We start from the raw sequence: 24,964 nt of genomic DNA, 5'->3' as shown, positions 1-24,964 counted from the left end.
TAGTAAGCAATTTCATCTCTCTATATTTATAAAAAAACTATTTGTATTATAGTTATGATTCTCAAACTGTATCAAAATGACGCATAAAGAAACTAATCATTCTCTGAAACGCTAAATGACGACTTTCAGGATCATACTGTTCCAGAATACGTTGCTATTCTCCACGCATTGAGACTGGTATAAGAAAATAGAATCTTACAATTACCTTTACAGAATCTGCCAATTCTATGTCATATTGATCAGGTCGACTCATAAAGCCATGACCAGCTCTGGGATATACAAATAGTTCATGATTGACACCGGCCAACTTTAGTTCTTCTTCTAACCTCATTGCTTCTTCTAAATCAGTAAAACCCTTTGCTTGATCTTTCTCACCAAAATGCAGTTGTACTGGAATAGATATTTTACGTACATCACAAAGTTGTCTCGGTGGAATACCATAGAAGCAGACACAACAATCCAATCCATTTACAGCGGCTGCAGCAGTAAGTGCCAAAGCACCTCCTAAAGAGTATCCCACAACTGCAACATTCCTACAGTGTTGTCTATCTCTCAAAAAACGTACAGCGATTCCAATATCAGATAAAACTTGAGACCAATCCAGTAGTGAACGAATCTAAAGTTATCATATATTCAACGGAAATAAAGAAAACTCAAAACTATTTTACTCTTGTCGCTTCTGAAATATGTTTTGCAACTTTTCCAGCAAATAAGTCGGGAAGCAACACTTTGCAGTTCAAAAAGTCACTCAGTTCTTGAGCCAAGGCACGAATAGTATAATTGACACCCCAAATCTCGTGTAACACTACAATACCATAGGAAGCCTTGTGATTTTCTCCAAACAAGTAAGCTGTTACTTCAACTTCTTTTTTCAAAGTTACACGAGACATTGTTTTGTATGGAAACAGTTGTTGTTGACGTAATAATTCATAAAGTGAAAATTGTGGGTCTACTACTGTGATATAAGATATCCTGTCAATCACTTTTCTTCCTTTAACTATACTTTGTATATTATTCTATTATATCGATTGCTTTCTCAAGTTGTGTTTTTCCTATTTGTTTCTCTTGAATCAAGCATCAATAGAACCTGAGATTATTGCATATAATACAAAACTTTGATGATTGTATTTTCATACTTTATAACATAATCATAGTTATGAAACTGAGAGAGTTCTCATCGTTGATATGACTGGTAAGTATTCAATTAAGAATATAACTGAAAAACTGTGCCCAACCATTTCAACAAAAGATTGAGCCATCAACTGACATCTTTTATAAGTGTGTCATCAACAATGGATTGCTTTAATAAAAGTTTAAGAATATATTTTAAAATGATCATTCACAAAATAGGTTAAAATTACACATTTCGAATAGGCAAGGATCATATATTATAGTGAAAAGTATTTCAAGGATTCGTTCATAATTTTTGTATGGATTAATTTTGAACAAGAAAGTAACTAACGATAACTTTGTAGCGGTTGTGGCTTAACAAGAAACAAAGAGTTTAACTTTTTCTTGAAAATGTTCCAACTTGACTATTTGACCCAATGAAAAAAATAGGCATTGACTATTGCTAATAATATTCTTACAATAGATTGGAATGATAAGACTTATATAGCGGCTATGGATTTCTTAATGATTCCCACAACGACAAAAGTAGTTAAGATCATGTTGCGTAGTGGTCATTTCCATGGTGTGAAATATAGTCTTTCTATCTATTTATTTGTCTTGGTACTTTGCACTTGTGTAACGTTTTCAATTGTATTCTGTAGGAGATGTAACAATGCTTTAACAGTAGACCAACCTGTTTGTTCCAGCTGGACAAATAGTGAGGTTTTACAAAAGGCCTTGTATGCTTCTCAAGTTGTTTTGGAACAAAAGCAAAAAGGTTTTACGAGATATGTGCCCAGCATAATTCACCAAATGTGGTATTCAGATAAGGAAACGAGAGTTCCTCTACATCTCAAGAGGTCTTTGGAGAGTTTTTCCAACATGAATCCTGATGCAACTCACCTTTTTTGGAGAAAAGCAGATCTACTTGAATTTGTGATGAGATTCTATCCTTCTCTAAGCAGTTTATTTCTCAAATTGCCCAAAACTATCTTGAAAGTGGACTTGTTACGCTTTTTATTGCTCTTGCACTTTGGAGGAGTATATTCCGATATCGATACATTATGTCAAAAACCAGTCTCTGATTGGACTCTTGGAGATGAGAATGTGTCTGTCATTATTGGATATGAAGGTGGACTTTGGGAATTTCCAGGTTGGGAACAGGAAACTTCAGAGAAGCCTTTTGCAAGAGATGTGCAACTGACTACGTGGACTGTGGCTTCAATGCCTTATCATCCATTGATCGCTAACATGGTTCATATCTGTATTCAAAAACTTGTCCAAATGAAGACTGATGATTTGAAAACTTATGATGTAATGGACTTTGCTGGTCCTGGTGCTTGGACAGATGCAGTATTGGAATATATTAGTCCTTTTGGTTATTCTGGAGATGATATATATGCAACAAAAGTACCGTTAAAAGTACAAGACATTTACATATTGCCTGCTGCAGGTTTCGATTGGAATCATAACGGTGACCCAAAGTTGGCATGTATTCGTCATCTTTTTGTTGGATCATGGAAACGTCGACAATAAGAATACTTGAGCTTTTACTATTTCTTTATTCTATATACAATAGGAATAGTTTTATATTTGTTTTATGAATATTGACTGTCCAAATTCTCAATAGCACTTGCAGTTATTTTATTATTTGCTAATAAAGTTCAGGTTTATGCTTTCATGTTAAGAAAAAGATGTTTCCATAGAAAGAAGGAAACTTGAAAGCTATTTGATAACTTTATAAGGAATTATATAACATGAGACAAGTTTCATAAAGTAGATTTGACTGTCTGAGAAAATATTTGGTTGAAATTTTATCTCTTATCCTTGTACAACTCAAGATTCTAGTTCTACCAACTGCGATGTTTTATTAGAGTTTTAAGAAATAAGTGATACTTCATATTTGCCTCTTATAGAGAAAACCAAAATTGATTTTCATTATACTTTTGTATATTTGTTACGGAATAAAGATGACTACACAAAGGCAGAAGACTGTTTCAAAGAGGAGTATTCCATTGGAATATGCTGTTCAAAGTGAATAATAGATTCCTTAATAAAGTTTATGGACTATCCATATTTTTTCAAAAGATATATATTTTACAACACATTTACTTTCAATTGGGAAGCTTTTGGGATTCCATTTCTCATAAATGATGTGGAACAGAGTTGTGCAAAGACTCAAAGTATTGTGGATGCAAGAACCACTCGTTTGTGTCACTGTAGTTATGGTTTCAGCAGGTATGTTACTTATGTAAAACTGTACAAGGATTATGATAAGGCTATTGTAGCATTGCCCCTTCCTTTTGTTTTGCCTCCTTTAATTGGTGATCGAACGGAACCTCACAAGCCTACTGGAGCAAGAGCACTTCGAGGTATGATTGGCTTGAATATTCGGCATTGTTTTATAAAACCGCTCAATGAATTAGAATATGGTTCTATATTTGATAGGACAACCAACTGGAAATAAGAGATTGTTGACCGCAACAAGTGACCTTTGACGGTTATCTGTTGTTATAGTTGACAAGAACAGAAAATAAAATGAAAATGAGTCAAGTTTATTTATCTTTCTTTGGGAAGATACGGCAGTTTCCATGTTTATTCATTTGACAAATATTCAACTTTACACCCGTCAACATTGTGTTCATAGAAAACCTACGCTTTATCGAAATAGTTTCAAGTTGCCACGAAGAGTTCCAAAAGTCTTGATATTATTATGTAGTAGTGCAAACCAACCTTCCTCCTCTTTGAAACGAGCAGAAAATGAAAGGAACGAATACGGCAGCGACACTTTTGCCAAGATTCAAAAGTATTTTGAAGAAGCAAGTCAGAGATTAGGGTTTTCGCAAGAAGACGTGGAAACTCTTTCTCAGTCTTTACTTTCAACTTTAGGTATTCAAAAGTCTACGACTCCTGTAGTCATACGTTACCCTGAACAAGAACAGTTCCAACTTCCGTATATGTTGATATTAGCAGGATATGCTTTTGAAAGTTACAACGAGCCCTTACCTCTTTACTGTGAGGAGATGACAGAAAATTGCTTTGTAGCCTTTGTGTCAAGACGTTTAATGGAATGTTTCGGTTCAGGTTTCTTAGTTGTTAAAATGAAAGAGTTGGACGGTTTTCAGTTATCAAAAGTTAAGGGATTTCGATTATGTATGGGTTCACGTGTTGCAAAGTTTCAAAACCTTTGGTCATCAGATCCGTCAACACTTCGTGAAAAGCGGAAACTATCCAATTTGTTCCAAGCTTCTTCTTCAAGTGGAGAGCAGAGTTCCGATGGTATTTTATTTGGTTGTATTCTTGTCGATTTTGCTTCAGAACCACAAAAGAATGAATGCTTTGATACTTTGCCTATCTTTTTGATGCAGTTTTGCTCTGATGAGTTGGCAACAAAGCAAAGTGTTTGGGCTCAAGTTTCGGTATCTCTTATGGAAAGACTGGATGACTTGAAACAAATATATACACTTGCCATTCGCACGATTGCTTTTGTAGGAATTCCATTTCTACTAAGGCGTCTATTGTTTCAAATACTTCGACTAGTTTTGCAATATATTCCGAAATGGAAAGGCTACCAAGATAGACCGTTTTATCTCTTAAAGGAATATATAAAACCACGTGTAATTGGTGTGGCAAAAGCAGAAATTTCTTATCGAAAATGGAATAATCTATGGTCTTATTCTGATGACCGCTTATTTTGGGAGACTATACAAAAGTATCAAAGAACTTATCTCATTGCCAATGAAACGCAACGTAAAGCCCATTTTAGAGAGAAAGAATCTATCAAGTGGAAAGAGCTGACTGAAAGATATTTAGCTTCATCATCGACTATGGAATCCTTTGACAAAACGGAACTATTGTGTATGATTGAAAATATTGAAACGGACACGGAACTTTTAATTTGGCAACAAAAGGATTCTACTGTTCCTATTTTATACATAGCTTTTAGAGGAACAGAACAACATAGCTGGCAAGACTTTTTTACGGATGCATTAGTTTATCAACAACCTTATTTCTTTGGAGACGATGGTATTGACTCTGATCTTCATATCAATCTATTCAAGGATGCTGTCTCTTCCAAGATCCCAAAGAATGATGCCTACTTTCAGTTTCATCAAACCGAATGGAAATGGAACCATGGACACACACAAGTTTCGCAGGAGGAATTATCCAAAGACCAAGAAATACAATCATACATTGAACAACAATTGGCATGTCCTTTTGAAGGTCCTAAAGTACATTATGGTTTCCTTCGTTCGTTTGTTGGAATTCGGGAAACATTTCTTCAAGTCATTGAAAAAGCAGTTGGTTCAAAATATTTGCAACACCACGATGTGAAAATGACGCCTATTCTGTATTTCACTGGTCATTCTTTAGGAGGTGCATTAGCCACTTTAGCTGCTGGTGAAGTCTCTTACAAACATCCTTCTTGGCAAATACGAATGTACAATTTTGGTTCTCCCAGAGTTGGTAATGCAGAGTTTGTGAATATTTACAATCAGTTGGTTCCTCATAGTTTCCGAGTGGTGAATGATACCGATATTATTGCAAGGATTCCTCGTAGTCAAAATTTTGAATATTATCATGTTGGTCATACTGTGTTGATTAATCAACGAGGAGAAGTGAGTGTGTTTGTGTATTGAATATGACAAGATATAATTGACTGTTTTTTAGATATGGACCCAAAGTCATTCAAGAGAAGAAGACCCATTGGATGATAACTGGTCCAGTTTACAAGAAATGTTGGAAGCAGAATGGTCTTTACTAAATTCTCTTTCTAAAGGAATATCTTTGGAACATCATTTGGAAGCTGCTTATTTAGTAGCAATGGAAAGTTTATTGAGGAAGAGCATTCATTAAATGGGAATTTCATTTTTTGGGAAGAAAATATTGTCAACCACCAAAGAGAGAGAGAGAGAGAGAGAGAGAGAGTCTTTGTATGGAACAAGACAAGTGGAAAACTTCTGCGCAATTGTGGCAAAATCTAGACGAAGAAACTATTCGAGCTCTATGGAATGTTCAAGGACAACTCAATAAACTAGAAGAAGAACGCGATAAAGCTATAGAAGAAATAGAACGACAATTTTTGGAAAGCAGTAGACCACTATATGAAGAACGACAGCGGATTTGTTCTTTGGTCGACCGCTTCTGGTTTCACGTATTGTGTAGTTTTCCTTATACAGGAACGAAGATGACCAACAAGGATCGTACAGTATTACAACATTTGGAAGACGTCTTCTTTACAGAGATAGAGAACTGTATGCAAGGTTATCAGATAAACTTGGTAAGTAATAAGAAACTCGTGTATTCCACCTTTTGAACTGGAAAGTATAGAAGTTTTCTCCTAATGACTATATTGAAGACGAGATTATTTGGAAGCAGGTAAAGTATGTAGATGACTTGCAAGGTTGGAAGGGAGCCGCTTCTGGAATAAGATGGAAGAGACAGGTAGTAATACAATTATTCCACCAAGTTTTTAGTCTTTTAAGGTTTGTAAATATTTTGTGATATAGGATTCCATTATTGACCCGGACAACGAGTTCTTTTCCGATGGTGAAGAAGTATTGCAATTAACAGAGAAGGGAAACACTGTTGCCAAGTTACAGAGAAAAGCCAGGTCGTTATTGAGTTGGTTTGAAACGGAAGATGTTACGGATAACTTGAAAGATGTATTTTATGAAGATATTTGGCAACACTGTATTGATTGGTTCTTTGCTAGAGACAATGCATCGATTGAAGAGTTTCCAGTTACCATGGAAGGAGAACAAGAAGATATCGTCATGATCGATTGAATATAGAAAGACTTGTCAAGTAGTCTTTGCACTGTAAATAGCTGCTCCTATAATAAACAAAGCACCAATACATCCCTGGAATGACAAAGTTTCTTGTAGAAACCACCAAGAAAAGATTGCTCCATATAGTGGATCTAAAGCATAGACCACTGAGGCCTTTCAAGTCATGAGTAAACTTGAATATATAGACTTTATAATTACTTACTTTTTCTGGAGCAACATTCCTTTGCGCAATGGTTTGAAGCCAATTGCCTAAACCAGTTGCAATACAACCCAAATACAACCAACACCACCATTGGTGTTGAACTAATATAGGAACCAGTTTCCACTGTTGTTCTCTTATAAACGAAAGATCTGAAATATGTTCAACTCCAAACCAAACCAAACTGAATAAAGTAACTGTCCATAATGAACATACATTTAACAATGCAGCAGAATATTTTTGTGCAGCACTACTTAATCTTACTATAAACATAGCAGAAGCCAAAGCTGCCAGAATGCAATAAACATCTCCCATACTGATATCATAAGAATAAATATCAAAGGATAATAATAAAGTACCCAAAAACGCCGCAAAAACAGATAACCAAGTATCCAACGGAATCTTCTTTCCATACAACAACCAAAGAATAAGTGGAACAAACTTCACGTTGAGATATAATAGAAAGCCACTCTTGTTAGCGTCGGTAGTTTCCAAACCTACAGACTGTAAAGCAAACCCAAGGAAAAGCCAAAAACCTAACTCTATCCCTGATAACCATAAGGAGGACTCGAAAACCTTTCTATTTCTCTCAACTGAAGTGGAAGAAGACTGGAAGAACAGAGAAGGAAGAAATGTAAGGGAGGCTAACAAAAAGCGAACGAAATTGAACAACTCGGGAGAACTATATTGTAGCGAATACTTGATGAGAGCGTGTTGAGTACCCCATATGATAGTCACTGTGTGTAACAGCAAGTAACTTAGTTTCCAACTTTTCTCAGACGCACTTTGACAAGGTTGAGAAAAAGGAGTTATTCTCTTCAACCAACTAGAAAAACAACATCTAACGGTAAACTTTGTTTTAATAGTATGCGGTTTTCTACTTTTACAAAAATGTCTTGGGACATTCTTCCAACCTTCTGTTGTAGACCATCGAGTAGTCGTCACAAAAGTGATCAACATGCTTTACACTTTCCTCCTATCGATAATATCAAAATGTGACATTTCAGACTAGAAAAATTATAAAATATGATCTTATATACAAAAGTATTATGTTACAAAACTTCAAGGTTTTCTACCAACCCTATTCACCAGAGATATTGGAGAAGGACCTTCTGAAGTCTTTCCAACTTGTGAAGAAGATATATGTTGCAGCTGATTAGAAGGACTTATGAATCCTGTCAACGCTGAAGTTTTGGTTCGAGCTCTATTCCAAAGTGTTCTTGCTCTCGTAAGTATAATCAAAGGACGGCGAAAGCGTTCAGCTTGTTGTCTCTGCCGAGCTTCTTCTCTCTCTTTCAATATTTTGGAAATTGCAGGGTCTCTATTCATCCGTTCCCAAAGCTGAACTCTGCCTTTTCTCCAACCTAAAAAATATCCAAAGGCCAAAGTAACAGTTGAGGAAGGCACTGCATATTTCCAAATCCTTAGTTTAGAAAATGGAAGTTGAGCTACTAACAACGATATTCAAATATCACGAACCAGTCATATTGTTCCAAAACTGAGTTTTTGGTTCTTCTAATCTTTTGAGGGTCTTTTATTTGACTCTGAATAGCCTCAAGCCTCTTCTCGATGGAGGCTTGGTGATGGGTTCTCGCTAGATATCCAGCCCAAGCAGCACTAGCAGATAGAAGAGTTCCACCTACTGTCAAAACGGTTCTATGGGTTTCAAAAGTTTTTTGAAGGCTTCCAATAAACTCTAATAATTTATGGAAACGAGAAACCATATCAAACCAAAAATTCTTGAAAAGTTGAAATGTTAATTATGAAAAAGATGACTTGAACGTCTCTTTCATGTTTTCATTAGAAACAGGATTTCAAAAGCCTATTAATGCTGGAGAAAAAGTTATTGTAGCTTCTGCTGCTAATAATGTGCTGTTCTTGGGAACGGACACTGGAAGGTTGCTTCGCTGGGATACCACAATCGATGACCTAGAAGAAATCAAGTTGACGCGAGCTCCAAAAGATCAGCCACGTCGTATATTTCCAGATTATGAGAGCAGAGATTTTATTGTTTCCTTTGGTACTGCAGATAACTACTATGTGAAAGATAGTTCAAGACATAGCGTTGCAAGTCGTCTTTCTTTTGGTTCAAGTATCGTAGAACGTCCTCGTGCTCTTGGTAGAATTCGTGGAGTGACTTTGACTGCTGCACATTTTATGCCTTTGGAGAGTCGGCGCCTTTTTTGTAATATCTCAGAGCTAAAGACGCCTCCTTCAGAAGGAGGAACAGAAAGCCCTGGAAATTGGATCAGTCAAAGATTGATATTGTTAGGTTCTGAAAATGGAGTCATTTTAGGATTATTTGTCGATAGCACAACTGGAAAGGACGAGAACGTAGTCAAGTTATGGAATGTTCCAGGAGCTGAGGCTGTTTATGGAATTCGAGGTGAGATGGTTTCCAATATTGAAATGGAGAAGGTATATGCTTTCACTGCTGTCATTTGTACCAGTAATCGGCTTTATCAGTTTGTTGGTGATGCCAACTTGGAAATCTTTGAAAGAAATCCGCATGTTCTGGAAATAACGCCACCCGATTCCGAGATAGGCCACAAGACTAAAATAGCCTCTGGTCATTCATCAGCTTCTCCAGTGACTCCGAACATGACAACAAAACCACCTATCAAGCAAACGATAAGTCAACGCGTTTGTTTCTTTACTGTGGATCGTGGTAGACGAGCTCAAAAGTTTTGCTGGACTACTGCTGCAGGTATTATTCACGGAGAGTTGGATTGGAAAAGAGTTATTCGTTCCTATTCAAGTTCTGTTATTACGAACAAGTCACTTATCCGGTTAGATGGAAACAATAGTCCACGTTCTTCCGTTTTGTTGGCAGCTAGTTTGACAGAATTCTATGTGGTTCTTCTCTACTCAGATAGAGTTATTTTTGTCAATCAACTTTCTGGGAAAATATTTCAGGAACTGAATGTTTCATTTACATCTTCTCTTCGTTCTACACCTCCACAATTTGCCAGCATTGCACCGTCGTCACAAATGACTCGAAGCCAGATAATTGCCTCTGATATGGTTCAAGATATCGTCAACAATTCTTTATGGATATATTCTAGTAACGGATATTTCTTGCGTTTGTCTTGTGACAATGAAGAAGATGGAATTTGGAAAGTAGCTTTGACGATGAATCGATTTGATGTGGCACTGAGATTATCACAAACGGAGGAACAGGCTAGACAAGTTTTTTTAGCACAAGCAGATTGGTTGGCTGATATGAATGGAGCTTATAAAGAGGCCTCGAAATTATATGCAAAGACTAGAAAACCGATGGAAGAGGTATTATTAAAGTTATTGGAAGCGCCTTGGACTGTTTCTCCCGGAGAGCTGAATCCTATCATAGAGTATTTGATATCTCTTTTGGACCAGATGAGTTTAGATTTGCCAATGCAAAGGACAATCATTGCAACATTGGTACTAGAAGAGTATTGCAAAGAACTATGTATTCCTATTATTGTGGAGAATGACATGAAGGAACCTCTTAAACAAGATTTTGATGCCTTTTTACAGGACCATTGGCAAGATCTTGACCTAAAGACTTCATTTTCTATATTACTTTCACATGGTTTATGGGATGCTGCTGTAACCCTTTCTGTTTGTTCCAAGAAGTGGGCAAATGCTATCCAAATATGCATTCAAAACAAAGCTTACGATAAGGCTTTAGATATATTGGTTCGAGCAGAGGATCCTGAAATGTTTTCCAAGTTTGCAGGCTATCTTTCAGTTCATGTTCCTGAGGAATTAGCCTCTACAGCATTACTTTGTGGAAAGGAAGCGATAGTAAAAGTTATACCCGCTTTGCTTCGCACATTTCATTTTTCGTCATACGAAAATATTCGAAGAAGAGCTTTGTCTGGATGCTTGAATCTGTTGGAAACTCTGAGAGATGATCCTTATTATTGTAAGTTGGTTCTTCATTTACATGCCTTGGATGAGAATGAAGAAGCTGCTCTGGAGTCTTTTCAAACCACTTATCCAAAACTTGAATCACAACAACTATTGGACTATTGCATATTTGCGATGCGCTGTTGTCTTTTAGGTAACTTTGGCAAAGGCAGTGTGCAGATATTTCAAAGTCTAGGAATGCTTAGCGATGCTGTAGAACTTGCTTGTCGGATGGATTCTACTTATGGGAAGAAAATTGTTTCAGAATTAACCAGTAAGGTTGAGAATGTGGAGTTGGTTCGAAAATTTTGGTTGAGAGTGGCACTTGCGATGGGTGGTTCCAATCCATCAAGTTTGGTGAAAGTGATGGAAGACAGTAATGGAATTTTACAAATGGAGGATGTGATGCCTTTCATGGAAGACTTTTTGGAATTAGATGAAGATATGAAGAATGCTGTTTGCCATTCTCTTGTAACTAGTCAAACTAGAATTCAGTCTGCCATTGAAATGTCTTCAAGAGCTGAAGAAACCTTGGGAGAACTTGAAAAGGAAATGGAAGAGTTGAAGAAAAAGAAACAAGAAGAAGACAAGACTCTTAAGCAAAGCGATGGTTTTACTTTTTATCTTTATTTTCCTTGTGGACATATCTTTTATGACAAGGAAAGTTTTTTAAATGCATGGACAGATATGAGTAGAAAAGATAGTCACTTGCACGAGAGTATGCAGCCATTGGAAAGTTCCGAAGATAGAAAAGAACAATATCTGGAAGAACAGTGTCCACTTTGTGGAGAGAACATGATAGAAACAGTAGATCAAGACATAGCTTTAGATATGTCATAATAATTATTGGGTAAGAGTTGTGTAGGTTGTGCTATAAAGTGGAAATGGTCCGATCGGATTAAAATTTGGGAGTCGTCCAGAATGAAATGCATTTCTCATTTTGGGGAATCGAATCACATAATCGTCCAAAGCCATTCCGAAACCCACAGAAAAAAGGGGAAGCGCAAGTTTGGACTAGGCTCCAGGTTATTGATAGTTTGTCATTGTTTCCGTAGTTTATGATATTACAACTACAGTTTGGACTTGAATTTATATTTTATTCGTTTTAAACTTGTCTTTCCCAGAAATTCCTCTACCTATCTCGGCCTGATGCGCAAGGAAAACACAAGGGTTGATGCTGCTCTGAACGAGGAAACTATGTTCTCAAAGAAGAATGAATTAGAACCTAAAAATGAACCTTGCTTGACCCACAAGTCCAACACTTCAGAAGCGAGTGAAAACTCTGAAACACACGAACCTGATAAAGATACCTCGGTGGATAAGAAAATTGGGATGGAAGACGAGTTGGTGCTGAAGAAACTGTCCCGAGTTGCGGTCTCGTCGAAACCTGGTGGAGCTTGGGCAGCAGGTCCACCTAGCAGCATGTTGCATGACACAAACTTGGAGAGAAGCGAGGCTCCTTCACAACATAAAAGTCCTCAAGTGGAAACCAAAGAAGTTACCATAGAGTCTGCCGACCGTAGTAGAGAAAGTCAGTTTTCTGAAAAAACCAAACAGGAAACTGGAAAGTCAAAAGAACAAAGCCATTTGAAAGGAAGTTCAAAGTCTTCTCCAGTCTCGTCAACTTCGAAGCAAACTACGCCACGGTCCTTTAACTCTGTAGGAAGGGAAACAGTGACGAATGGCAACATAGGGCATTCGAAAAGTGACGCGCTGAGTAGCTCATGGCCTGTTTTGGGAACGATGGGACAGCCTTTATCTGTCGTGAGTCCAGGAGCCGGACCATATGCTACTGTTTTGAATAGTCAAAAACCTGGAGAAGGAGATGATTCCAACGTTCGTGAATGGAAAAAGCAGAAAGATGTGAATCTAGGCTCTGAAGTGGGCAGTGAATCATCGAAATATTCTCCTTTTCTAACTAATTGCTACCACTCTGTGCAATATCCTTTTTATTCCTATCCATCACCTTATATGCCTATGCAGAATATGTTTTTCCCACCTTGGTTGTTATATCCATATGCTCCTCCCGTGGCATTTCCAAGACCTCGGAATATAAGTGGTGCTTACGCATCGAATGCTCATTTACATGACGGAGATCAACAGAAAGAGTCCAATAATATGGTTAACAGCAAGGTACCTTTCAGTGTTCAACATACACATGGAGGAAACCTGTCTCATGGAGAGTCCACTTCAGACTCACAGAATGCACAGAAACAAGATGGAATGGAAGCACAAAAGGACTTGAAAGTTACCAAGAAAGACAACCTTCAACCTTATGGTGGAGCGGAAAAGAGTCCAAAGGGTAGTTCTTCAACAAATGGAAAGAACACATTTTCTCCTCTAGTAGCATCACCTCCTCCGTTTGGAAGTTTTCCTGGTTCTTTTGAGAAGAGTCAGTCGATGGCGGCATTTTATTCTCCATGGCCTATGATGACACCTCCATTCTTTTGGTTTCCAGATCCAAGAATGATTGATCCATATCAAACAGTCACAGAAACAGCATTGTACTTACATCAGAGAATTAGACCCACTAAAGACGAATCTATTCGGAAAGCATCCTTATTCCGTCATTTGTACAAATTGTGCCAAAATGAGTGGAAACATTGTGATTTGTGGATGTTTGGTTCTTCTATTAATAGTTTTGGTTTGAGAAGTGGCGACTTGGATATGTGTCTAACCGTTCCTTCAGAAGATGCCATTCATCGAGTAACTGGAGAGAGGCTTGAAGAAAGACATATAGTGAATAGACTGGGTGTAATTCTGAGACAAGCCAAAATGGAAAATGTGGAATGTCGATTTAGGGCAAGAGTCCCTATTGTCAAGTTTCATGATCCGTTAACTAGACTCTCCGTAGATGTTTGCATCAATAACAAACTTGCGAGACATAATTCAGCACTTCTGAGAACCTATGCATCTTTGGACCCTCGGGTTCAGGTCTTGGGCCTTTTAATTAAGTATTGGGCAAAATGTCGCGGTATTAATCAGCCATTTACTGGCACTTTAAGTTCCTATGCCTATATTCTGTTACTAATTCAGTTCCTTCAATTACGAAACAAGCCCCTTCTTCCATGTTTACAACAATCAATTGGTGGTCAGGCTTGCACAGTCAGCGATAGTATTCCTAAGGTATTTGTGGATAATTGCAACGTTTATTTCGATACTTGTATAACTGGGTATACCTCCTTGTTGAGTAGTCTGAATTCGGAGTCAGTTGGATTGTTACTGACTGAGTTTTTTGGATTTTACGCGTATTCATTCGATTATTCAAAAGATGTAGTGAGCATTCGTTCTGGTCGTTTGTTGACTAGAGAAGAGAAAGACTGGTTTGTTCCTCCACTAGATGCACGTATTGAGGAAAGTGATGAGGAGGACGAACATGTCAGTTTGGATAATCACAACGCTACAACATCACCATTGGACTCTCATGCGGACATTTTTCCTCATGATATGGCTTTTGTTCACAGAGAGCCACATGATAAGGTTGGACAAAAGGCAATTTCGGATGAAGAAGGTATCAAACATACAAATTCTTCCGTTCTGTCACCTAAAATGCCAGTAATGAATATTTGGAGAATGCCGAAGAAGCATAAACGTTTTAAAGAACTGCATGTCTTTTGTATTGAAGATCCATTTGACACTTCACATGATATTGGGCGTGTCGTAGATGAAGATAGTTTGGAAGTACTGCGTGAGGAGTTTATTCGTGCTTATGAAGTCATACGTACCACTGGGAACTTTTTAGAGGTGTGTCGTCCGTATGAACCTGAAGTGACATCATGAATGAGCGTCTTCTTGGTTGGTATATGGGAAATACTAACTTGAAACATTAAAACGAAATGGCCATTATTTTATCAAGTATCACTTTTTTATTGTTTATACAACAAAGTTATAATTCATCGTGACCTTCATCTTCAGAAGTTGTTTCATCATCTTCAGTAGCACTCGAACTTGCACTACCCATGTCTTGATAAACTTTCGCTATAATGGGTGAGCATATATCTTCCAGTTCCTTTCTTTGATGCTCCAGTTCCTCATAGTCAGCTGTAGCTTCATTGTCTTCCAACCATTCCTGCGTATTCTTTATAGCCGAAAGAATGGTCTCCCTGTCCTCTTCAGACAACTTCTCCTTTAGTTTATCTTCTACTGAATTCTTTACTGAATAAATATAGTTTTCTAATCCGTTTCTAGCTTCGACCTTTTTAGCCTGACGCCTGTCTTCTTCTGCGTATTCTTCAGCTTCCTTGAGCATTCTTTCAATCTCTTCTTGCGACAGTCGTCCTTTGTCGTTGGTTATGGTTATTTGCTCCTTTTTATTCGAACCCTTCTCAACTGCAGAAACACTAAGTATGCCATTAGAGTCTATTTCAAAGGTAACTTCAATCTGAGGTACTCCTCTAGGAGCTGGCGGAATCCCTTTCAACTCAAACTTGCCCAGAAGATGATTATCTTTGGTCATAGCTCTTTCACCTTCAAAAACTTGAATCAGAACAACTTCTTGGTTATCCTGATATGTAGTGAATATTTGTGTTTTCTTTGTAGGGATCACAGAATTTCGTTTGATAAGCTTCGTCATAACTCCACCAACAGTTTCGATACCCAAAGATAAAGGAGTAACGTCGAGAAGCACCATATCCTTTGTTTGTTCACCGCCTTCTCCTGAGAGAATACCGCCTTGCACAGCAGCACCGTATGCGACAGCTTCGTCTGGATTAATATTCTTATGCAACTCTTTCCCATTGAAAAAGTCTTTTAAGAGTTCCTGTACCTTTGGAATACGAGTAGAGCCTCCAACTAGAACAATTTCGTCAACTTCTGACTTTTTCATTTCGGCGTCTTGTAGAACCTTTTCAACAGGCTTCAAAGTCTTTCTAAATAGATCAGCATTAAGCTCCTCAAAACGTGCGCGAGTAAGAGTTTCAGAAAAGTCTTGGTTGTCGTAAAGAGATTCAATCTCTACTCGGACTTGTGACTGCGACGACAGAGCTCTCTTGGCTTTTTCAACTTCGCGTCGCAACTTGGCCATTGCTTTCCTATCCTTGGTCAAGTCTTTGTCATATTTCTTCTTAAACAGTTTTACAAAGTAATCTACTACTCTTTGATCAAAGTCTTCACCGCCAAGATGGGTATCACCATTTGTAGCCACAACTTCAAAGACACCATTGTCTATGGTCAATAAAGTGACATCAAAGGTTCCACCTCCCAAGTCAAATACCAAAACGTTTTTCTCTTTTCCACGTTTATCCAAACCATATGCAATAGCCGCAGCAGTGGGCTCATTGATAATGCGTAAAACATTCAAGCCTGAAATAGTACCAGCATCTTTAGTTGCCTGACGTTGAGCATCATTAAAATATGCCGGGACAGTTACTACTGCGTTTTTGATTTCCTTTCCAAGGAACTCCTCAGCAATCTTCTTCATTTTACCAAGCACCATAGCTGATATTTCCTCTGGTGCAAATTGTTTCTTCTCTCCTTTTATCTCCACTTGAATATAAGGCTTTCCATCCTTGTTCACAATTTCGTATGGCAATAACTTCCTATCTCTCTGTACAGTTGGTTCGTCAAATCGGCGACCAATAAATCTTTTCACATCATAAATAGTATTGGTTGGGTTCAAAGGAGCTTGATTCTTAGCAGCATCCCCCACCAATCTTTCCTCCGGAGTAAAAGAAACGTAGGAAGGGGTTATTCTATTACCCAACTCGTTTGCAATGATCTCCACCTTGCCATTTTGCATGACGCCAACACAGGAATAGGTTGTACCCAAATCTATACCTATAACAGTTCCAACTGACTGTTCTCCAGCAGTTGCAAAGCAAATAACACATATTAATAAGAAGAAAATACCACACAGAAACTTGATAACTTTCATCCTACAATCAAAACTTCTACGGATCCTCAAAAATCGATTATGACTTAACAGCCTATTCCGCTTTTTGAATTGCGATTTTCAAACTGGATTGATTGATTTGGATTGAATTGCGGTGGAGCGTAGCCGAATGTTTCAAGTCTGTTTTGCTACAGACACTAATGTATCGTTGGTGGCTTGGCTATAAAGTCTTCCTTGTTCTAGTTGCTCTCTTTTTATGTTTGAAAAGTAAAGGAGTATACGGTGACAAAAACTACTACGAAATTTTGGGAGTTTCTCGCGATGCGGAAACTTCAACAATCAAGAGAGTGAGTTTTTAAGAGACTGAATATGAAAGGAAGAGCAATCTGAGTACCTTGTTACATCAGGCTTATAGAAAACTATCGTTAAAATATCATCCTGATAAAAATCCTGGTGATGAAGAAGCACATAAGCGATTTGTTGAAGTGGCCAACGGTATGTTTTTCGTGTTTGAGCGATCCTGTTATTAGCTTCTCTGACGCACAACAGCATATGAAATTTTATCCGACCCCGGAAAACGAAGAAGGTATGATGCCTATGGCGAAGAAGGATTGAAGAAAGGTTTCGCAGAGGAGGATTTCTTCGATCCTTTTGAAGCCTTTCCCATGAATTTTGGTGGTTTTCATTTTGACTTTGGAGGATCCGGAAGACGAAAGGAGCGAGGTNGTAAACTGCTATTCATATGAATGGTGATATTTTTATTTACTTTCTATTTTTCAGGAGGTGAAGAACTTCGAGCTTCTGATATCAGGATACCGTTGTATGTGAGTTTGGAAGAGTTGTATAAAGGTAGTTTTCGAGAAGTATTGCATCAAAAACAAGTCATGTGTTCGAAATGGGCAGAGTGCGAAAGTGTTTGTAGCTCTTGCAACGGGAAGGGACACAAAGTTACAACTCGTCGCCTGGGACCTGGTTTTATTCAACAAATACAAAGTATTTGTACAGAGTGTGGAGGTTCTGGAAAGATAGTTGAGAAACCTTGTAAAAGTTGTCCTCATGGACAGTACGAGAAAGCAGAACGTTATCTTACAATAGAAATAGAGAAAGGAATGTCGGAAGGAGATACTATTGTGTTTGAACATGAAGGTGATGAAGTTGCCGGCTTTAAGCCTGGCCACGTGATTTTTGAAGTTCGACTGGCAAAACATGAAGTTTTTGAACGTCGTCAAGATGACTTGTGGGGAACGCTCAATATTACATTATTGGAAGCTTTGACAGGATTGAGCCGAAATATTACTCATTTGGATGGAAGAAATGTCAATATATATGAAGAAAATGTAATATTTCCTGGTCAAGTTTTGAAAGTAGCTGGCAAAGGTATGCCGCGACATCAAGGAAAAGACTTTGGAGACTTGCTTTTAACAGTCAACGTTCAATTTCCTCGAATACTCACAACTACACAAAAAACAAAGGTGAAGGAGTTATTTTCGACATTCCAAATAGGTTTGGAACAAATAACAAGGAATCATGAGGAACTTTGAACTATTTATCATTTCCTGCTCTGGAGAATTTGTATCCATCACAGCGGGTTTGCTCTTGTTTAAAAATATTCCTTGTGGAAAATTATTTTAGGAAAGCATCGATTACCAGTTACATATTGTCGTCTTGCTGCCTGAAGCGAGGCCTCATTGGCTGCAGCTTTAACTATTCGACCGACTGCTGGAGCACCGCAAAAGAATACACCAACTGGCTCTTGATCCCGAATAAACTCTTCACTCTCAAACATACTGGAAAATAAACTATCCCATTGTGGTCTTCCGATGTGATAGCGAATCTTGGATGAGTTTTCAGGCAGAGTAATGTCACTTGTCACTCCGGTCACAAAGATATCCATTTGTACTTGTACACTACTGCCTTCCGAAACTATTCGTTCAAAGTCTCGAAAGAACCAGTGAAAACCATGAACTGTTCTGCTCACCCAAATGAAATGGAGTGACTTTGAACATTCCGTTTTCAAGTTACTTTTGGCTGACCGTTTCCATTTGAATCCTCCACATCCATTGACAATAAGTAGCAATGCACGAATTCCAACGACTGGAATCAAACAATAGAACGTCAAGTAGTTTAAAACTTTCTCTATAGTCCAAACGCTCTTGGTACCCCAGCTAGCAATGCAAACAAATACACAAATGAATAAAGCAAGTCCAATGAAGAATGCCAGAGAATCCAAAACTCCAATTGCTGTCTTCCAATATTTCCAACCAAGAGAACGAATAGCAATAAATAGAGAAAAACCGAAGACGAATAGAATGATAACACTGACTACAAGACCCCAAATAGCTGAGGAATATTGACCATGATAACCAAACAAGACAAATGCCACACGAATGCTCCCTGCAATCATCATCATCCATAATACCATAAAGTTCAAAGATAAGCTATGGAAAAAACCCAAAAACGCGCATGCACAGGCATTTTCACTCTTAAAGCTTATAGAAGTTCTTTTGAAAAACACTAAAAATGGATCAACAATACCTCGATAAGCCAATTGAGTCATATTCATAAAAAACGACGGTAACAGAGTTTCCACTTTTCTCAGCGAAGGAGAATTATTATTATGATCCTTTGTATCTTTTACCAAAGCACTGCTTGGCTTCTCTAACTGGGATAAGTTTAAAACTGTTTGATGAACTCTTTTAGCAGCTTGATCTTCTTTACTATTTGCGTGAAGATATTCCCGTACAACACTAGAAAAGGGAGTAGCTCCTATTCCAGTACCGACTAAGACGACTTTGGAAAAGTCTTTGACATGTTCTGTAGGTGCTCCAAAAGGACCTCTCACATTAACAATAGTGAAACCCCGAGCATCAACTTGGGAAGCAGCGTCGGAAAAGGCAAACGAGTCACTTTGCAATTCTTCCGAGACTTTGTAAACAAGGGAGCTCCAATCACCGGAAGATTTGATAAATATTCTAAGATATTCCTCGTGAGGAGCACTCGCAATTGACAAAGGATGATATTCCCATCGAGACACGACGGGAATTCTAATCTGCACGTACTGACCTGCTTTGTAAGCAAATGGTCGTTTCATCACCAATTCCGTAACTCCTTCAGAAGATGGATTCAACCAACAAACGACAGATAGACCTTTAAAGCTCACAGCTCTTGCACGATATAAGACGTCTATGACATAAAGAACCAAAGGTCCGAGAATATATTTCCACGTGTCTGGAGTGCCTAAGAGTACACCGTGAAGAATCAACAACGGATAAACACAAGAAAAGCCAACTATATGTACAGTCCAAAAAATATTGTAGCCTCTATTCACAGAGCGACGAATCCATGGTCCTGCAGTAACTGCTATGGCTGTCATTAAAATAACTAGCAAGGTACCAGTTATCAAGAGTTGAACTGTGGGGTCTGGGAAATGATAAGTCCATAAACCAAACTATCATTACATTAGGAAATGATTGGCGTTAGAAGAGACAAGTCATATTCATAGAGAAACAACTTACCACCCAAGGAAAGGAGCCTGTAATATAGTTGACATATTGGGTTATGGCATGCAGAGCTGCACAAAAGGCTATGATAAGGTAGAGACGAATATGAAGAAATGGCATAAGTTTGTCAATGGGTAATAGACAAGAAACAAAAGTCGATCGTAGCCACGTAATAGTTGCTTTGCATCCCGTTAAAAGTAAGAGAGCGGCATTGATACTTATTACTCTACCAGCTCCCTTTGCTACAGGTAAGGATCTTTCCAAGAAAGGGATCGTGATGATGTGCTGTTGTGTTGCCGTAATCATATTAAATACACCGGCAAGAAAACCAATGATATCCATACAAGCGATAAATAGCAGTAGAGTCCATAGCATTCCATTATTCACCATAAAGGCTTCCAACTTAAGGAAACTGTCGAACCGGTTTGAGTCTTTACTACCTCGATAACTGTTGTTTCCTAAGTAGTTCTTTTAGACAATATAAGAAATACTTCAAAGTTGTTCTAACCTGTCACTGAAGCACGTTTATAAAAAGCTTTCGTCATTGATTATATCGGTTTCTGTTAGCCTAGTGATAGGAACAAATAGGGCAACAAAGCACCTCTGGTTCCACAGGCTGTTTAGAAGGACTTGCAGTCTGTAAAAAACTAGCGTGTTGGCTCTAGTTCTGCTGTCCAAGTTCTAAAATTCCTCTTAAAAGGCGACCGGGGAATTCCTGTAGTTTGACAAATGGAACAACTTCTATTTGTTTCCAGAAATAGTCTGTAGAGTTGTAATGACCGTGCACTCCATTGTTTGCTTTCGTTTGGACGTGGTGGTTTTGCAATTTTCTTCGATCGTTCCGTTTATTCTGTAGCGATTCTGACGTTTCGCTTTGGGACGATTTCTATTTGAGGATAATATTGGACTCGATCATTTTATTGCCCCAGCAATGTGACGTGGCGTTTTCTCAATGATTGGACATAATTTGTTCTTGGGTAAGTTTGATGGCCCGCCATAGCCAAGCACTCTTTTTCCTTTTTAAAATTTAAAAAATGCCAAGTAGTCTCACCTCTAGGAGACCGATTACGACAAACTGTAGTTTCAAGTCTTTGAGTTCATTACCCAATAATGCAACGGATAAAAAGACTTTGGTAAAACCTGTAGCTCCAAGAGCTACCGTCGTTTATAAGAGTGCACAAAAGCATGCTTTAAGGAAGCCTGGAAACGAGTCTCTTGATGACCTTCGGAGTCGTTTGGACGAACAAGAAAAACGGTTGAGTCTCTTAGAAGATAACAGAAAAGATGCTCTTGAGAAAAGTATAATATCCGAAGAAAAACTTCGGAAGCAAGAACGAGATAGTGCTCATTTGACAGAACAGTTGAATAAACTGCTTGAGAAGAAACAAGACGTAGTAACTAGCCTTGAAACCACTCGTTCGAGTTATAAAAGTTCGAAAATTGAAGAAACTGCGTTAACTCAATCTATTAGGGAAGCGAAAGTCGAAATTCAATGCCTAAAAGCAAGCTTGGATTCACAAAAATGCAAGACAGAGCTTTTTGAACGTGAGGCGCTCGAGCAAAAGTACAGAATGGATAATTTAAGGAAGGACATAGAGATTCTAAGACGAAGTTTAGATCAAGAGAAACAGACGCACCACCAACATGAGAAAACTCGAAACCATAGAGCCTACTCCATTGAAAAGATACAGCTTGATTTGCAGCAGCTACAAAATGAACTCGAAATTCAAGAGAGTCGCATCGAAAAGAACAAAAGCGACAACGAAAAATTGTACCAGGAAATGAAAGAGTCTGCTCGTAAGTTGAGAGAAAATGAGCAGCACCTTGAAGACTTATATTCAAAGATACACAAGTTACTTGGTCGACTGGAAACCAACCGGGAGAGAATATCTCACATAAATAGTGAAATTCAAAGCGTTGAAAAAGAAAAAAATACATTAACAAGGAACTATGAACAGTTGCTAAACGAAGAAAGATCTATGAAAGCCAATCTGGTAGACATCTCCTCAAAAATTGAATCGTTGACAATTGAAATGCAGCGATTAAGGTTTCGGGAAGAAATGAACTTAAACGAATGCAAACAGGAGGCCAATTATCTTCATGACTGCTTACAAGATAACATAGAGAAAATAGAGCAGCTTGAAAGAGAAATAGCAGCATCTCAACAAATCTCCAACCGAAACAAGGAACAATGGGATAAACTACAGACAGAAGTGAACGACCTTCAGTCCATTATCTCCCAGAAAGAAAGGGAAATCGAACAAGAAGTCATAAATAAGAATAACTTACTAAGACAAATAGAACAAACCAAAGAGTCCATCTCTTTACAGCAGCAAGAAATTTCAGAACTAGACAAGCTATGTAGCCAGGATGAAATAACGCGTCGCTATCTGCACAATCTGGTTCAAGAATTGAAAGGAAACATCCGAGTATTTTGCAGGATTCGGCCTAATCTTTCCAAAGAAATCGAAAGCATGTTTGTAGATAATGTAACTAGTGATGCTTCTAGACTCTCAATATCTTCAGCATCTTCGGTATCGTCTATAACATCCTGTAATAATACAACTTTGGAACCACAATATAGAATATTTTCCTCCAATTCTGTTGAAGTTGTGGCACCCCAAAAGTATTCAGAGACAAACAAGAGTGCAAAGCAACACTTGTCGAAATGGAATTTTTCTTTCGATAGGATATTTGGTCCCGAGTCTACTCAGGAAGATATCTTTGAAGAAATTTCCCAGTTGGTACAAAGTGCACTCGATGGTTATAGAGTTTGTATCTTTGCCTATGGCCAAACAGGCTCAGGAAAAACATATACTATGTTGGGAGGAGAGAATGAAGGAGAATCTGGAATTATTCCTAAAAGTATGAGAAAAATATTTTCTGCTGCAGAATATCTTCATGAACAGAACTGGGAATTTCATCTCAAAGCTTCGTTCTTGGAAATATATAATGAAACAATACGAGATCTTTTGGCTGACCATACTATTTCAAAAGAACGGAACTACGATATAAAAATTGATAGATTGACTGGTGCTACTTATGTAGTTGGCTTGACTGTGGAAGATATCTCGACCCCATATCAACTCGAAAAACTATTGAAAAAGTCCGTGGCAAACCGATCGACAGCAGCAACTCGTTGTAACGAACGATCAAGTAGAAGTCACAGCGTATTTCGACTTTACATATCAGGAAGAAACAACGAAACCGGAGAAGAACGCATGGGACTCTTAAACCTGATTGATTTGGCAGGTTCCGAGCGTCTAAACTCTTCAGGCTCTACTGGAGACCGTCTTCGAGAAACGCAGCATATCAATAAGAGTTTGTCGGCGCTTGGAGACGTTATATCGAGCCTTTCAAATAAGGAAAAGCATATACCTTATAGAAATTCAAAGTTGACGTATTTATTGCAGGACTCTTTAGGAGGAGACTCGAAAACACTCATGTTTGTGAATGTTTCTCCTACTTGTGAGAGTTTCCAGGAAACTCTTTGCTCTTTGCGTTTTGCGCAAAAAGTCAATTCTTGTCAAATTGGAACTGCTCATAGAGTCACCAAAGTTGACCTTTGTGCTGGTTTCTTTGCAAAAGAATGCACTATGTAAGCACTGTATGTGTCTCACCATAAGTATAGTTGTATTCGTTCAAGCAACAGATAGTAACTGATAAGTGTAACCAGAAATATTGAAATGGTATACAAGCCAACAACTTGGTTGAAACTGCGAAGTGTCACTTACAACAAATGATCTAAATTTTGTTATTTAACTTGTTCATCATTTTATGATTCTTTGCTACAACAACCTTTTCAAGTGCCTTGGTTGAACAACCTGCACAGAACCTTGTCTTAGGGTCAACAGATGAAAGTCTTTGTCAAATACACAATAAACAACGTTCAATTAGTTCATCAAGGAACTTTTTGCCTCTGAATCATTTTCTCATAGTCGTTCAACACTTGAGCTTCAACACTTCAGTTTTGAGTTGCAGGTGTTGCCTCTCCTGTCCAACTTGCAACACTAGCTAATCCTGAATCCTTCGCAATGTTGTTGTTTCTGGAAGCTCTGTCCTCTAATCCAATTGTTTTTGCCACTTGTTGTTGTTGTCTCTGCATTTCCGCTTGCATTTTCTCAATTTCTTCCGGTGACGGACCTAAATCTGCTGTCATTCTTGTCAAAAGAATACCCATTCCTTCGATAAGTGCTAAAAGAATACCACCAATAGCTGCTGAACGAGTAGCTCCACCAACTCCACTTCTAGCTGCAAGAACTCCTCCAGTAATAGCACCTGACATAATAGCATTCCAAGGGTCTTCCTTATGTCGAATACCAGCCAGTGCACAATCAAACGTGGAGAAGAGACCACCCCAAACAGCAAAGTTGCCTCCTAAGACAGGAGACCTCAACTTTACTGCATCTACTGCACCTCTCAAACGAGCCCCTTTAGGTGAGTTTCTAGCACCTTTAAAGAAATGCCACAAAGCTCCACCAATAGAGCCCATCGCATATGCACCACCAATATCTTTAATAAAACATAAAAATAGCTGTTGGCTTCAATACTTTATATGACTTACCATCCAATATTCTATGCGGACAAGGTTCTCTGTTGTGCTCCACTGTGCCCATCTTATTTTAATAACAAATGTCGGACG

General features: G+C 38.2%; 14 protein-coding genes across 15 annotated transcripts; 8 read left to right on the top strand and 6 right to left on the bottom strand.

Moving 5' to 3' along the window:
- Positions 1–951, bottom strand: Gasu_17120 (carboxymethylenebutenolidase). The gene is made up of 3 exons (XM_005707408.1): positions 669–951; positions 206–616; positions 1–154 (listed from the first exon to the last, which is right to left on the bottom strand). The coding sequence occupies exons 1-3, from the start codon at positions 888–890 to the stop codon at positions 62–64; spliced, it is 726 nt and encodes a 241-aa protein (XP_005707465.1). The 5' UTR covers positions 891–951; the 3' UTR covers positions 1–61.
- Positions 952–1,611: 660 nt separating this feature from the next.
- On the top strand, positions 1,612–2,816 carry Gasu_17110 (alpha-1,6-mannosyltransferase). The gene has a single exon (XM_005707407.1). The coding sequence runs from the start codon at positions 1,636–1,638 to the stop codon at positions 2,644–2,646; it is 1,011 nt and encodes a 336-aa protein (XP_005707464.1). The 5' UTR covers positions 1,612–1,635; the 3' UTR covers positions 2,647–2,816.
- A 395-nt stretch (positions 2,817–3,211) lies between these two features.
- Positions 3,212–3,686, top strand: Gasu_17100 (uncharacterized protein). The gene is made up of 3 exons (XM_005707406.1): positions 3,212–3,348; positions 3,399–3,482; positions 3,537–3,686. The coding sequence occupies exons 1-3, from the start codon at positions 3,261–3,263 to the stop codon at positions 3,575–3,577; spliced, it is 213 nt and encodes a 70-aa protein (XP_005707463.1). The 5' UTR covers positions 3,212–3,260; the 3' UTR covers positions 3,578–3,686.
- A 5-nt stretch (positions 3,687–3,691) lies between these two features.
- On the top strand, positions 3,692–6,036 carry Gasu_17090 (triacylglycerol lipase). Its single transcript, XM_005707405.1, has 2 exons — positions 3,692–5,729; positions 5,782–6,036. The coding sequence occupies exons 1-2, from the start codon at positions 3,702–3,704 to the stop codon at positions 5,965–5,967; spliced, it is 2,214 nt and encodes a 737-aa protein (XP_005707462.1). The 5' UTR covers positions 3,692–3,701; the 3' UTR covers positions 5,968–6,036.
- A 5-nt stretch (positions 6,037–6,041) lies between these two features.
- Gasu_17080 (template-activating factor I) lies at positions 6,042–6,996 on the top strand. The gene is made up of 3 exons (XM_005707404.1): positions 6,042–6,391; positions 6,442–6,555; positions 6,621–6,996. Exons 1-3 carry the CDS (start codon positions 6,047–6,049, stop codon positions 6,897–6,899), a joined length of 738 nt encoding a protein of 245 aa, XP_005707461.1. The 5' UTR covers positions 6,042–6,046; the 3' UTR covers positions 6,900–6,996.
- A 14-nt stretch (positions 6,997–7,010) lies between these two features.
- Positions 7,011–7,611, bottom strand: Gasu_17070 (uncharacterized protein). The gene is made up of 3 exons (XM_005707403.1): positions 7,219–7,611; positions 7,105–7,151; positions 7,011–7,055 (listed from the first exon to the last, which is right to left on the bottom strand). Exons 1-3 carry the CDS (start codon positions 7,414–7,416, stop codon positions 7,034–7,036), a joined length of 267 nt encoding a protein of 88 aa, XP_005707460.1. The 5' UTR covers positions 7,417–7,611; the 3' UTR covers positions 7,011–7,033.
- Positions 7,612–7,630: 19 nt separating this feature from the next.
- Positions 7,631–8,871, bottom strand: Gasu_17060 (uncharacterized protein). Its single transcript, XM_005707402.1, has 2 exons — positions 8,581–8,871; positions 7,631–8,524 (listed from the first exon to the last, which is right to left on the bottom strand). Exons 1-2 carry the CDS (start codon positions 8,823–8,825, stop codon positions 8,164–8,166), a joined length of 606 nt encoding a protein of 201 aa, XP_005707459.1. The 5' UTR covers positions 8,826–8,871; the 3' UTR covers positions 7,631–8,163.
- Positions 8,872–8,881: 10 nt separating this feature from the next.
- Gasu_17050 (vacuolar protein sorting protein DigA) lies at positions 8,882–11,910 on the top strand. Its single transcript, XM_005707401.1, has one exon. The coding sequence runs from the start codon at positions 8,893–8,895 to the stop codon at positions 11,830–11,832; it is 2,940 nt and encodes a 979-aa protein (XP_005707458.1). The 5' UTR covers positions 8,882–8,892; the 3' UTR covers positions 11,833–11,910.
- A 21-nt stretch (positions 11,911–11,931) lies between these two features.
- Gasu_17040 (nucleotidyltransferase family protein) lies at positions 11,932–14,838 on the top strand. The gene has a single exon (XM_005707400.1). It carries the CDS (start codon positions 12,142–12,144, stop codon positions 14,770–14,772), a length of 2,631 nt encoding a protein of 876 aa, XP_005707457.1. The 5' UTR covers positions 11,932–12,141; the 3' UTR covers positions 14,773–14,838.
- Positions 14,839–14,842: 4 nt separating this feature from the next.
- Gasu_17030 (molecular chaperone DnaK) lies at positions 14,843–16,911 on the bottom strand. Its single transcript, XM_005707399.1, has one exon. It carries the CDS (start codon positions 16,862–16,864, stop codon positions 14,879–14,881), a length of 1,986 nt encoding a protein of 661 aa, XP_005707456.1. The 5' UTR covers positions 16,865–16,911; the 3' UTR covers positions 14,843–14,878.
- A 10-nt stretch (positions 16,912–16,921) lies between these two features.
- On the top strand, positions 16,922–18,386 carry Gasu_17020 (molecular chaperone DnaJ). Of its 2 annotated transcripts, none has more exons than XM_005707397.1 (4): positions 16,922–17,169; positions 17,230–17,317; positions 17,372–17,545; positions 17,603–18,386. In XM_005707397.1, exons 1-4 carry the CDS (start codon positions 17,023–17,025, stop codon positions 18,361–18,363), a joined length of 1,170 nt encoding a protein of 389 aa, XP_005707454.1. In that variant the 5' UTR covers positions 16,922–17,022; the 3' UTR covers positions 18,364–18,386. The 2 variants fall into 2 exon arrangements, with proteins under 2 accessions (XP_005707454.1, XP_005707455.1); XM_005707398.1 differs by having other exon boundaries at positions 17,372–17,548.
- A 4-nt stretch (positions 18,387–18,390) lies between these two features.
- On the bottom strand, positions 18,391–20,921 carry Gasu_17010 (NADPH oxidase). The gene is made up of 3 exons (XM_005707396.1): positions 20,831–20,921; positions 20,338–20,780; positions 18,391–20,270 (listed from the first exon to the last, which is right to left on the bottom strand). The coding sequence occupies exons 1-3, from the start codon at positions 20,865–20,867 to the stop codon at positions 18,423–18,425; spliced, it is 2,328 nt and encodes a 775-aa protein (XP_005707453.1). The 5' UTR covers positions 20,868–20,921; the 3' UTR covers positions 18,391–18,422.
- Positions 20,922–21,291: 370 nt separating this feature from the next.
- On the top strand, positions 21,292–23,966 carry Gasu_17000 (kinesin family member). Its single transcript, XM_005707395.1, has one exon. It carries the CDS (start codon positions 21,357–21,359, stop codon positions 23,922–23,924), a length of 2,568 nt encoding a protein of 855 aa, XP_005707452.1. The 5' UTR covers positions 21,292–21,356; the 3' UTR covers positions 23,925–23,966.
- Positions 23,967–23,970: 4 nt separating this feature from the next.
- Positions 23,971–24,961, bottom strand: Gasu_16990 (mitochondrial protein translocase, MPT family). Its single transcript, XM_005707394.1, has 2 exons — positions 24,887–24,961; positions 23,971–24,834 (listed from the first exon to the last, which is right to left on the bottom strand). Exons 1-2 carry the CDS (start codon positions 24,936–24,938, stop codon positions 24,287–24,289), a joined length of 600 nt encoding a protein of 199 aa, XP_005707451.1. The 5' UTR covers positions 24,939–24,961; the 3' UTR covers positions 23,971–24,286.
- Positions 24,962–24,964: the final 3 nt, after the last annotated feature.

This window comes from Galdieria sulphuraria (genome assembly GCF_000341285.1).
Source record: "Galdieria sulphuraria unplaced genomic scaffold scaf_11, whole genome shotgun sequence".
Lineage (NCBI taxonomy): Eukaryota > Rhodophyta > Bangiophyceae > Galdieriales > Galdieriaceae > Galdieria > Galdieria sulphuraria.
Note: the sequence above shows the minus strand (reverse complement) of the source record. Positions and strands in the feature narration are given on the sequence as shown.